Source organism: Diabrotica undecimpunctata, chromosome 4, assembly GCF_040954645.1.
Source record: "Diabrotica undecimpunctata isolate CICGRU chromosome 4, icDiaUnde3, whole genome shotgun sequence".
Taxonomy (NCBI): domain Eukaryota; kingdom Metazoa; phylum Arthropoda; class Insecta; order Coleoptera; family Chrysomelidae; genus Diabrotica; species Diabrotica undecimpunctata.
In genome coordinates this window covers 141651486-141664608 of record NC_092806.1, presented here as the reverse complement: position 1 = coordinate 141664608, position 13123 = coordinate 141651486, and the positions used below count along the sequence as shown (strand labels likewise).

At 33.9% G+C, this 13123-nt stretch overlaps 1 protein-coding gene across 1 annotated transcript; it reads left to right on the top strand.

The window, feature by feature from the left end:
* Nucleotides 1-9499: 9499 nt before the first annotated feature.
* On the top strand, nucleotides 9500-10268 carry LOC140438032 (uncharacterized). The gene has a single exon (XM_072527747.1). It carries the CDS (start codon nucleotides 9500-9502, stop codon nucleotides 10235-10237), a length of 738 nt encoding a protein of 245 aa, XP_072383848.1. The 3' UTR covers nucleotides 10238-10268.
* Nucleotides 10269-13123: the final 2855 nt, after the last annotated feature.

Genomic DNA, 13123 nt, shown 5'->3' with positions numbered 1-13123 from the left:
GCTAACAAGGAACCGAAAATAGTAGTAGCGAAAGCTAAAGCAGAAGCGTATGCAAATCTATACTATCAACTTGATACAAGGGAAGGAGACACAAACATATAAAAAATAGCCAAACAAAGAGCAAAGAAAGGAAAAGAGATGCCAAAAAGAGATGGAAAAAGTACTAATAGTTTATTAAATGAAGAATTTAACAGAAAACCAGTTGTCCCCTTAGTAGTCGCTAGGAATTTTTGAAAACTAGTAACACTAAAGTATTTGGAACCAGTTTAAGTAAAACAATACTATATAATATTTAATAAGTATAATAACATGCAACAAAATAATATAAAAAGTAAACTAATATTTTATGAACACTGGACATAACACTAAACAACCTATTCTTTACCCACCTCACAACTAGTATAATATTAAATAATTTACCTTTAGAACAGTCAAAAGAAATAATCTTTCTAAGTCTAACTTTTGAGGGAACTTTAAATTGGAATTCGCACATAAATAAACTACAGCTTTCCTGCCAAAAGAGATTAAATATACTCAAAATATTATCCAACAAAATTTGGGGTGCTGATCATAAAATATTAATTAGGCTTTACAAATCGCTCAATAGAACTAAAATCAATTATGGTTATATATGTTACGATGCTGCATTTACAATTCCTTTAAAAAAACTAAACTCAATCTACAGCTTTGAGATTAGCACTAGGAGCTTTTAAGACTAGTCCGGTTAGTAGTATGCAAGTTCTAACTGGAGAACCTCCCTTACATATAGGATGACAGCAACTATCCTTGAACTATATTGCAAATATGTCATCCCAGAAACAACATCATTTATTCTTCCAGATCTGCAACCCTGATCTTCCTACTAACAATAAGACTAAACCCCTCATAGAAAGAATGAAGCTCACAATTTTCGATAGGAATCAACTCAATGTATCGCTAAATATAAATGCAAACTATCTCTCATGGACAAGCCACCCATTAACTATTGACTTAATACTTACAAAGTATCATAAATCAACTACAAATTCCACAATAATTAAACATCTATTCATGGAAATTCTAGACCACTAACCTAATTATTTGCAAATCTTTACCGATGCCTCTAAAACTCCCAATGGTCACGCTGCTGCTTACTACTGTAAAAAAAAATTCTTATAGCATATCGATACCAACAAACTGTACTGTACTAACAGGCGAGGCCACAGCTATTTTGTAAGCCCTAATCTTCTTCAAAAAGAGTAGCACGATGAAGTGCATTATCGTAACAGACTCATTAAATGCATTACTGGAATTGAAACAAATATATACCAATAACCCTTTTGTACAGACTATAAAAAACGAACTAGAAACATTCCGATCATTAGGAGAGGAAGCGGCTTTTATTTGGGTACCTTCACATACAGGTATTTACGGAAATGAAAAAGCAGATCAACTAGCAAACAAAAGTCGAATGAGCTCAAACCATACTGCAAAATTGAAAACATATCCGTACACCGATCTAAATAACCTGGTTAAAATCCACTATACTAATACATGGCACAATTATTGGGAAAAATTAGGTACAAAATTAAATATAATTTGCCCAAAAATAAATGTTGTCCTGGAGACTCCTTCAAACAGAAGAAACCAAGTTATTATTAACCATCTAAGAATTGGTAATACTGCCTTATAACACACAAATACTGAATAACAAAAGAACTACTACCTATCTGCTCCAGCTGCTCTAACCCACTAACCGTCAAACATATCCTGCTTGATTGTCCTTTATTCATGGAAAAAAGAAGATCCCACGAATTCACAGAATATGACCTCCAAACAGTTCTCACCAAAAAAATTTCAACAGTGTTAAGCTATTCAAAAGACATCAAGTTATTCAATTATATTTAATGTAATATTTCTTGTATTTATAATATCCACTAATAACCCTGCGTGGTTGATGTGGTTTTGTGTTTAAATAAAAAAAACTATTCTTTACTCCGATAAAACAAGAAAACTTTTAGTTAATCCATGTTCAGTTTGGTACTCTTCGCATACTGCACTTTTATGCTCTCTGTACAAAAACTTTTTACATCTACAGCAGGAAACAGTCGTTTTTCTTTCTGGTTTTTTTTACGGTCACAAAAGTAGCATCTATCATGTGTGTTAGGAATATTACATATAACCTTAATAGGTAATTTTAGAACTCTGTTTAAATTTTCTACTGACGCTCAGACTCGAAGATGTTCATCCATAAGAGAAAATGCTAAAAGCTACATGCTAAATGCTAAAAAAATTTCTTCTCGGCATTTATTTCAAACACTTTAGCATTTAAATCCTAGAACCAGTCAAAAGTATGGGCACCCAAACCGGGACAATCACAGTAGCCTAGACCGACACTATTCCTTTGAGTGGAATATCAGGTACCAGAAAGAAGAACCGCCAAAATTTCACAACAAATTACTGGGCATAGCCAAAGTTTACCGTCGAAGAATTATGCAATATACAATGCCAAGCAGATAAGAAAGAAGTGAAGAAATAAATATCTTCAGTGTTAGATCAAGGCATCATTAGACCAAACCAATCACCATGGTCGTCACCCATATGTTTGGTGCCAAAAAAAGAGAGATTCATCCTGTAAAATAAAGTGGAGTAAAGGGTAAAGGGGATAGTGGTAGATTATAGGAAGGTCAACGAGAAAACTATAGAAGACCAATATAAGATTCCTCATATTACCGATATCCTCGACAAATTTGGACAATTTCAGTATTTTACCACGCTCGACTTAGCCAGTGGATGTCATCAAATTGAGATGGCTGAAGAAGACATTTCCAAAACAAAATTTAATGTGGAAAATGGATACTACGAATATGTAAAAATGCCATTTGGACTTAATGCTCTAATAATGCTCCGTCCACGTTCCAACGCATGATGGACAACGATTAAAAGGACTTCAGGGAGAGACTGTATCGTAATCGTGTATTCAACATTACTGCAAGAACTCATTGTAAATCTCACAAAGGTATTTCAACGACTAAGAGAAGCCCGATTTTCGTGAAGAAACGAAAACCGTTTAATCTTATTGAAGCAGTATTTTCCCAAGGATCAGCTGGCAGTGATAAACCAATTGCTTTCGCTTCCAGAACATTGAATGAAACAGAAACCAACTACTCAACAATAGGAAAGGAAATGTTAGTAATAGTTGCAACTAAGTATTTCCAACCTTACTTATTTGGAAGGAAATTTAAAATACTTTTAGATCACCGCCCTTTGCAATACCTATGTTCCTTAAAGGAACCGAACTCCAAATTAGTACGTTGGAGACTAAAATTAGAAGAATTTGACTACGAGGAATTAAAAAAAAAAGGCAAAGTCAACACCAAAGCAGATGCATTGTCTCGAATTCAAATACACACAAAAGAAATTGATGCACAAATTAAGGAAGTTTTTGATGATTTGGGCAACATGGAAGATGATGGATGATCAACGTATAATAATCCAGATAAAGATCGAATAGTCGACGAGATTTTAATGGAAAAAGCAAATCAATTAATCCCAGAATATATTTCAGAGGATATAGTTGAAAACAAAGATCAAAACATAGACAAAGACGGAAATAAAACAAGACATACAGCAGCAGAAAATCCAGTTCATTGCATACCTATTTCAGAAAAGCCACTTAAATTCTACAATACCCAAATTATTATCAAAACCATCCACTACAGCCCATGACCTCCAGCAATTGCCCAAACTTTTCCTAATAAAGAGCGTTATCATATTCAGCTATCAAAAGACCCGTTACAAGCCGATACTATAAAATTTTTCAAGAAGCACCTCAACCCAAAAAAGAAGTATGCAATTTTATTTGAAGAGGAAGAAGAAGTCTTTGCAGAAATTTGCGGAATTATCAAAAAAACATTTAAAAATAGAGGAATAGTTGAAACAGAAGCCAAATGAACTAAGAAAACGATATTACTGGCCTAATATGAAGAAAGACATAGAAGACGTCATAAACTTCTGCGATATATGCCAAGAAAATAAATCTGACAGACTTCTTCCCAAACTAAAATTTATGGATACACCAACTCCTACTAAACCACTAGAAATAATTCACATCGATTTATTTCAGGCCAATGGACAGAAGTTTCTAACCATACTAGACGCATTTTAAACGGGTAATAATAGTACTATTAAGACCCGTTTACACGGGTAGAGTAATGATGCAAGTACTTGGTAGAGTAGAGTAACTCTACCCGTAAAAACGCTCAGCGCAGTAGAGTAGCAAGTAGAGTGCATAGTACGTGGTAGAGTAGAGTGACTAGCAACATGTGGCAAAGTAACTCTACTCTACTACCACCACCACCGCCAAAATATCCACTCGCCTGCGTACTCTACCCATGGAACGCGGTCAATTCTGGTAGAGTAGAGTAGTCAGGAGAGTGCATAGGAACGCTGTCATTCCGTCTGGAGTTGTGTTTTGTGTAAATAGTGAAAATGAAGTTCACCGAAGATGAACTTCATTTCACTTTCCCTTTAAAACTCGTAGAGATGTATGGCGAATACCAGTGTTTATGGAATTTAGGTAGTGTACACTACATAAATAAAAGTATGAGGCAAGCTGCGGAGGATGAAATCGTCGAAACAATGGCAAAAGGGGGCTTTGGAGTAAACGAACTCAAGCAGAAAATTAAGAATATAAGGTGCACTTATAATTAAGAGTGTTTAAAAATACAAAAATCAAAAAAATGGGGTTCAGGTTCAGCCGATGTATACGTTCCGAACGTGAAATGGTTCACTCCTATGGAAGCAATCATGAAAGGTGCAAAAAGAAACAAGAAAACTGAAGGCTCACGGGCAAGTTACAGGTTTTTATTACTTGTTAATAAAAAATACAAAAAGAAATAAAAAATGTATTCTTATCAAGATAAAAGAGCTGAGGCCCTGTATGTATTCCTTCTTTTAAGCCACTCTCTCATCCACTATTTTCTTTGTTACAAAGCGACCTCAGTTACAAATGCATTTGCAACAGTAGCTAAACAATTTTGAATCAATTTTCTTTTTCTTGAATTCATTTTGTACTAAACAAACACCTACTCCACAGTATACTAGCATAAGTACTATACTTGTAACTCCCCTCGTGTGAACGGTATCAAGCCATTTTTGGTAGAGTAGCGAGTAGAGTCGACTCTACTCGCTACTCTACTCTCCTCACAACTCTACTCGTGTAAACAAGTCTTTATCGATATAAGTACAGTCGCCGCCAAATTATTGTAGAATTTATTAACTGCATGTCATTATGAAGTCCTTTCTATTTAATGTGATTACTAACAAAATCAGATAGCAGTAGCATTGTGTTCATCTGTGACTGGACTATTTGTTTATAGTAGATGTCTCTAGAAACTTAACGACACCACTCAAATACAAATGACTTTGTAATAAGCTTAAGGAAAGGTTTTCTACAATATTTTGTTGGCAAGTATACATAATATGTTTTAGAAGCGTCTTATAATGCAGTTTTTATTGTTTGATATGATATCTAATTAAAGCCACTAGTAAAGTATGAGCTGTTTTGTTTTTAAACTAACATCGGTAACACTATCCACGTATTTGTTCCCTGCTTTATCTCTACCTATTCATTTACAGCTATAATTACGCTGTAAAGTCTGTTTGATGAATGATGAAGCAGCAGTCTCTGTGTGTTTACGGATCATGTTCCATATTGCAAACAATGAAATTTAGTAAAACAAAAGGATTAATCTCTGTTTAAATACACACTCTGAAATCTAGTTGGGTTAAACGTGGAATATTTTTGAGGATGAATAAAGTTCAAAGCACTGTCTCGCAATTCTGAAAAAGTCAAAGGCAATACTCGATTAAGCGTGATATTGATTTAATTTATAATTTGACTTTTGATATATTTATGGTATAATTTCACTATTTGAGAGAGTGAGTCATCGTTTAAAGGCCCAGAAATGCGGAAAGCTGTTTGGAAATCCAGTGACGTACACTTACTTTTATTTTAACGTTAATTATATTTTATTTTTCAAATATTAATGTTCGAAATAGGCCACAATATATGTATTTACAAGTTTTTACTGATGTTTCGATCTCTATATCCAAAGACCGCTTTCAAAGATATAAATAATAGTTATATTTATTTTATTTGTTTATTATTATATATTTTTATAATCTTATATTGTTTAATGTCAATGTATTAAACACGTAAATAGATATATTGTGGCTTATGTCCAACCTTCTCCCTAAAAATACAGAATGCCACAAACAAGCAGCTATAGAAAAATAAATATATCTGTCATTTGTATGTTTGAAAACGGTCTCTTTATAGAGATCGAAACGTTCGTAAATTAAACATTTGAATAAATATATTGTGGCTTATTCCCAACATCATTTCTAAAAATACAGAACGACAAGCGAAAAGCCATAGAAAATAAATAGTACTATCATTTGTATAATTGAAAACGGTCTCTGGATATAGAGATCGAAACGTCAATAAATAAACATATGAATAAATATTTTGTGGCTCATTCCCTACATTCCCCTAAAAATACAGAATGCCACAAACAAAAAGCTATAAAAAAGAAGTAATTTTGCAGAAAGTTTACTGATACCAACCGGCTGTCGCGGAAGTTACGCTAAAACGTCTTTTGACGTGACCCGTCCTTAAAGAGTTACACAATGAAATTTTTTTAAAACAAATTTTAAGACAGTTTCCACACCACCCCAGAGGTATGTCTTGTGACGCGATACTTTTTTTAAATGGGTGTTCGCCAAGAGCCATATTGTCTTATTAAATAAAATGAACAAAACACTTAAACAGTATAAAACAAAACAAAATAAAATCCTATAAAACAAAATAAAATTATATAAAAACAAAATAAAAATAATGTTTGATGTGTTTAAACACAAACACTATACACACTTACTATGTTCTTCTCGTTTTTTTTTGTTTTTGGTTTTTTTTATGCTGATGTTCTTATTAAACTATTAGAAAATATTATTCGCTGTCTAAACCTGAAGATGCAGTGCTGCAGTGCACCTGGTGTAATTATAATTGGCTCTAGTAAAACTTTTATATAAGTGTCAAGTTCCCACATACGATGTTCTTCTTTAATTATGTGGCCTATACATTTAGCCCATTTCTCTGGAGTTACATGGAGGATTGCTTGAATCAAAAGTTTCTTAATTTCGTTTAATTTGAACGTTTTGTTATTGCGTGCTACTTCTCCTTTCACTTGCTCCCAGATAAGTTCAATGGGATTAAGTTCGCAATGATAAGGTGGTAGACGCAGAACTTTGACACCATAATCTTTTGCAGTTTCATCTACAGCATATTTAAGATATTCAATTTTCCTTAACCGTGCAATGTCAAGGAGCTAAATTTTGAGCATTGATTCTTCGTATGCAATCCCCTTTTCTGTAAGCCATTGTTGAATCCTCCCTTTCAATTTCTTTAATAATCACCTGTTTTTTTCTACTCAAATTGAAGAAAACCATCATCAAGAAACCCTGTATCACTTCTTATATGGGTGACGATTAAACGCCGTCCCTTTCCTGATGGAGCTTTTAATCCTGTATATCAGTCTTCTATAAATGCTTCGCGTTTACTTTTGACATTTAAATCTTGCCAAACTTTTCCAACTGTATGACCTTTTCCAACCTTGGTTAATCCAGGATTCATCCAAATAACATATTTTGCGTCCAGTGCTGCGAATTTTGCGTATTTCTTCTAAATATTTTCTTCTCCGCACAATAATTTTATTTTTTTCTAATAGCATACTTTTTCTGTTGAGTTTTACATATCGAAAGTTCATTTCACGCATGGTCCTGGTTAAGACTCTACGAGATATCTTGGGTAAGGAGTCATTGTTTTCGAGCTCTTGAGAAATATTTTTCAATGTTGGAATTTCACTCCGAAAATAAAATGAATGAATTTTTCGACGTATAATATTCCTTGTCTCGTCATCAAAAACAATGCTTTTCCTACCTCTAGTTTTACCTTTTTCTTGCTTTTTATTTTCCGATGTATTTTTAAGTACACGATAAATACAGCTAACGGATACTTTTGTTAAACTGCTACAAATGTCGACCGCTTGGCTAACATTTAATTCCATTTTTCTGCCGACAATTCCTTCATAAACGTTTCGTATTATTACCTTCTCTTCGGACGTTAACATTTTCCGTCTCTTTTGCGGCATTTCATTTTTGGAATCAACATCAGAATTTTGCAGTCTTCTCTTGGAACAACTCGGTTTTTCGTTCAACTCTAATAAAACTCAAACCAAATAATCACAGAATATAACTAAAAATTTACTATAAAACGACAAACTATAACACTCGTATTATCAATAACACGTTTTATCGATAACACAAACTTATCGCATAAAATACCCTACCCTCAGAAACGCCAATGTAAATAACCTATTGTTGATGGGCACTCGCTCGACAAAAACTAGTCTTACGGCTTTCTGTGGATCTGAATTGAAACGGAATTCTCGTTTCAATTCCAAAGTTGCCAAACGATTGAAAAATATTGTTTTAAAATATCGATTTTTATTTTATAAATTTAAATATGTAACGAAACGGAACATATAAATAAAATTTATTTCATTACAATTTTGTGCTTAATTTTTACTATTGAAAAAATCAGGTTTTTTTGTATTTTTATGACGGTAATAATCGCTGCATGGAAGAATACAGGTTTTGTATGACCATAATTACTACTTGTGAACAAGAATTGGCTACATTGTACGACAACTTCTGGTCAAGTGTACTATAGAGTAGCACAAAAAATAAATATACTACTTTATATATTCTGTAATTTCTTATGAGGAAACGCAAATTGCAATCGGGAAAACAGGCAGTTTTCGAGGGCCGCTGTGTACATTTAAATTTGAGGATATTCCGCGTTTAAACTATGATATCACTCTTCTAAATTGAGGGTTTCTACTTTACACTATTTTAGAAAAAAAAAGTAAAGCGAATCTGAAATTATTATTATTATTATCTTAGAATTATTAGGAAACACAATAAACAAATAACAAAAAATATAAAGAAGGCAAACCTCGCAAAGATTAAAATGGCGCTTTTGGAAACGGAGCTATAGACTCTACAGATATATTGAAGGCAGATCGGTTACAGGTGACGTATATTCACTTTGTAGTGCAGCTAAAGACTCTAAAGTTGAAGTTGGATCATCAGCTTGAAAAGAAGTGGACGGAACAGGAAAAGAGAGGGAGGTAGATAAATGTTCAGTTGGGATTAAAGTCAAACAATTCTATGTTGGGTCCCTAGGAGCGCTAGGTAAAGTAGATTTACAAGCCATTACTCTCTAGGGTCTATCTGTGACATACGAATGCAGACATTCTTCTTCTGTAAAAATATTGGTATTAACTAGCCAAAAACCTGTAACCTCAAAACTTTTTTTTCGCCAAGTTTTCGCTCTTCAGTCAGTGAATCGTTACATACCGCATATTAACTTAAGATTTTTTATATCTAAAACGAAATGGTAGATCCAAAAAACCAATCGTCAGCCGCTTCAGCTACGTCGGCATCTGGAACGCCACAAACATCTTCGCCATCTAAAAAGGAAAAGAAGGCAAAAAATCCACGGGCAAAACCTTCTCATCCTCCAACATCTGAAATGGTGAACAACGCTGTCAAAGGGCTCAAGGAAAGAGGTGGTTTTTCTCTTCAAGCTATCAAGAAGTATATTGATGCAAATTACAAAGTAGATGCGGAAAAAGTTGCACCGTTCATCAAAAAATATTTAAAAGCTGCAGTTGCTACTGGATCGTTGGTGCAAACAAAAGGAAAAGGCGCATCAGGATCTTTCAAGTTAGCGTCTACCTCATCGTCGTCTTCTGGATCTGCAAAGCCTAGTGCCACAGAAAAAAAGAAAGCTGGAGGAACAACTAAACCGAAAAAAACTGCCGCCGCTGCCAAACGTTCTGCTGCAGGCGAAAAGGCAAAATTTGCAAAGAAAGTGACAAAGGCTAAAAAAGCCGCACCAAAGCGGGCAAAGGCAAAGAAAGTTGAAAAGAAGTCAGCACCTAAAACTGCGCCATCTTCATCAGCAATTCCGACTTCCGCAGAGGCCAAAGTAAAAACACCAACCAAAGCGAAGAAATCAAATAAAGGCAGTCCTACGAAAAAACCCAAAGCACCTAAGCCAAAGACCGCCAAGGCTGCTGCAAGTTCACCAAAAGCTAGAAAAGCTGCTGCTCCTAAGAAGAAGAAGTAATTGGACTAATTAATATCTTCGAATTATTAAAAACAAAAAAATACTTTTTGATGTGAATGCTTGTAGATAAGCTTTGCCTGCAATTCCTGCACAGTCATCTGCAGTTTTGTGGTAAAAAGTTTTATATGGACCAAAAATCCCTCGATCCGAGGGCTTCATTTAATGCGATATATGCGGATGAATTGTTAATAAAACTACACCGGGATTTTTGGCTTTTCTGTAAAAATTGCAGAAAAATCTTTGCTTTCGACCATCCTGAAGAATTTACTACTCCAATGCATCCGGGTGGACTTTCATTTGTCATGTGGTCTTTATAGTGCACACAAGGAAATACAAATAATGGTGGGATAGTTTGACCTGCTGCATTTATGCAAGCTATCATTGTAACATTAATTCCTCTTTTTGTGGAGGTTGAACTCCCAAGCTGTTTAATAGACTTAAGAGCTTATATTTTAGATTATTTGTGTACTGTAGAATTTAAAGTTTCATTCAAGTTATACATATGTTCAGTACCAAATTATATGTCTTTATAACATCAGTGTAGTTATTAAAAAAATTCTCAACATTCTTTTTATTAAAACTAGTACCTTAACTCGTTGCCTCCGGTTTCCATAGAGATAATGCCGGCTATCTTCTTCTATATTGAACTAGCCATTCTCGGTTAGTAAGACCCAAATGACGATAGGGAGATTTTTCTAGATATTCAAACAGTTGCTTCTCTTCTGCAACACTAAATACTTTATGCAAACAGTAGTTTGGTGGCACAACTATGATATCATTAATACTAGTAACCAAATTATGTTACTTTTTCATATACTTGTGGTACGTAAATTTACTTATATTTCATTTCTTCGTCACACTACGAATAAATGTATTATTCGACAAAACTTCATGTAATCCTCCTTCAATGACTCTTCTGGTACTTGTTCCTGCTTTCTGCCAATTTTACTACGAGGCACTGTAAAAACTCGTTACACAAATTACTCACACCGAAAACGCTCGTGTACCTTTGGACACGTCCAGAGGTACAAGCAACGGTATGTCCACAGGTACAAGCAGCGCAGATTTAAAGTTTTAAACACGATAGTCTATTTTAGGTTAGAATGCAACTAAAAATATTATACATAAATATTATTTAGATTATTACTCTTAATTTTCATATGAAAAGTTGTGCAATAACTACAGCCATTGCAAAAATAATAGTTGGTGAATATTGCTAATAAACTTATCAATAAAAATCTTCAAAGCTAATTCGGAGCTTTAACAGACAGGAAAAGCAAAGCAACAAACACGTTTTTCACACACTGTTGCCAACTCAACATAAAATATTATAGTTGACGCTTTGTAGCTTCATAATGTTCGTAGTTTTTAAAATACTTAAGTGATCCGAAGGTACAAACGTCTAGAGGTACACGTCCTTCTCCTATAAGGCACAATTCAAAAGCAAACCACTAGAAATAAAAAAAACTCATTATGAATACATACAATTTCAAATGCAGTACAGAATAAAATAGTAATTCACATTGGAAAATCACGTGAAAATAAAGAAGCATGTAAGAATGGGGTTAAATAAAGTAGGAAGCGGTATTCAAAGACAGAAGGAAAAAAGAGAAATAACTATTTAAAAAACTGGAAAATAGTGTACTTTTTCTAACTTAATTAAACTAAATATTTGTATAAAAAAGGAGAATGATATAAAAGAAAATAAAAATCAGAAATCCAGATAAAAATAAATAAAAGAAAAGTATATCCAAGAAGCAAGCACAAAATATAAATTTTTTGTGAAATATCGCATGAGATTTGAACAAATTTAGATATATTACGTAATTATTTTTTGCTTATAAATAAAACCATTAAATTATTGAATCACCCTATAGATGTCGCAATCGCTGTGCATAATATAAAAGTAAATAAATTTTAGGGAAAGTAAAAGCGTGTGTAAAAAATACTGTTAAGCGAGTTCGATAACCTTTCTCGCTCTCACAAACAAAAATAAAATTGTTGTGTGTGTGAATGTAAGTGTTTATTATAGTCGTTCGCGATGGATCAGTTAAAAGAATCGTGTGCAAAGAATCAATTTAAAGGATTCGGTTATACCAATTTTAAAACAAAATAAAGATAGTAAAATAAAATAGATCCACATTTTTTTTTACTTGAATAAGCCTTTGTTTAACTGAAATGTTAAAAGTTGGATGTTTATCGTGAAAGACATCCATTAATTTTAGGTGTATAAAAGTAAAAAGAAGCGAAACTCTCCTATTATACACTAATAGCATTATTATAAGATAATATTCTTCTTCTTGACTGGTTTTACAACTCGGGGTGAGTCTCCGTCGCATCCACTAACCACTCCATCTTCTAGGATCTTGTGCTTCCATTTCCCATTGTTCTACCCCAATCCTAGATAAATTGGCTTCAACATCATCCTTCCATGTTTTTCTGGGACGGCCTACTGATCTTCTACCGTCTGGTTCCTCAAAAAACATTGTCCTTACCAGTGTGTCTTCCTCTGATCTCGACCACATGACTCTGACCACAGGACTTGCCCATCTTTCTAGTTAGCTTTTCTATGTCTGACGATGTTTTCAGTACCATACAGAGTCACCAACTCAGCATTGCGGCGCTTTTTCCACTCTTCTGTCAATTCATCTCTTTGAAGTCCAAATATCATTCTGAGAACCTTTCTTTCAAATACCAGCAGTTTATTTATTTCCTGATGATGTAAAGTCCATGTTTCACTTACTATTGACTTGAACAGTCTTAATTTAAATTTGATTTTTAGCAGCTTAGATCTTAATAATGATGATAGGGAGTATAATGCTCTATTCCCCGCAGCTATCCTTGCTGAGACCTCTTCTTCTATGTGGTTGTCATCTGTGATTACCG

Bases quoted from the DNA above. Each gene is read 5' to 3' on its own strand.
- LOC140438032 (XM_072527747.1), top strand. From the start codon at position 9,500: ATGGTAGATCCAAAAAACCAATCGTCAGCCGCTTCAGCTACGTCGGCA.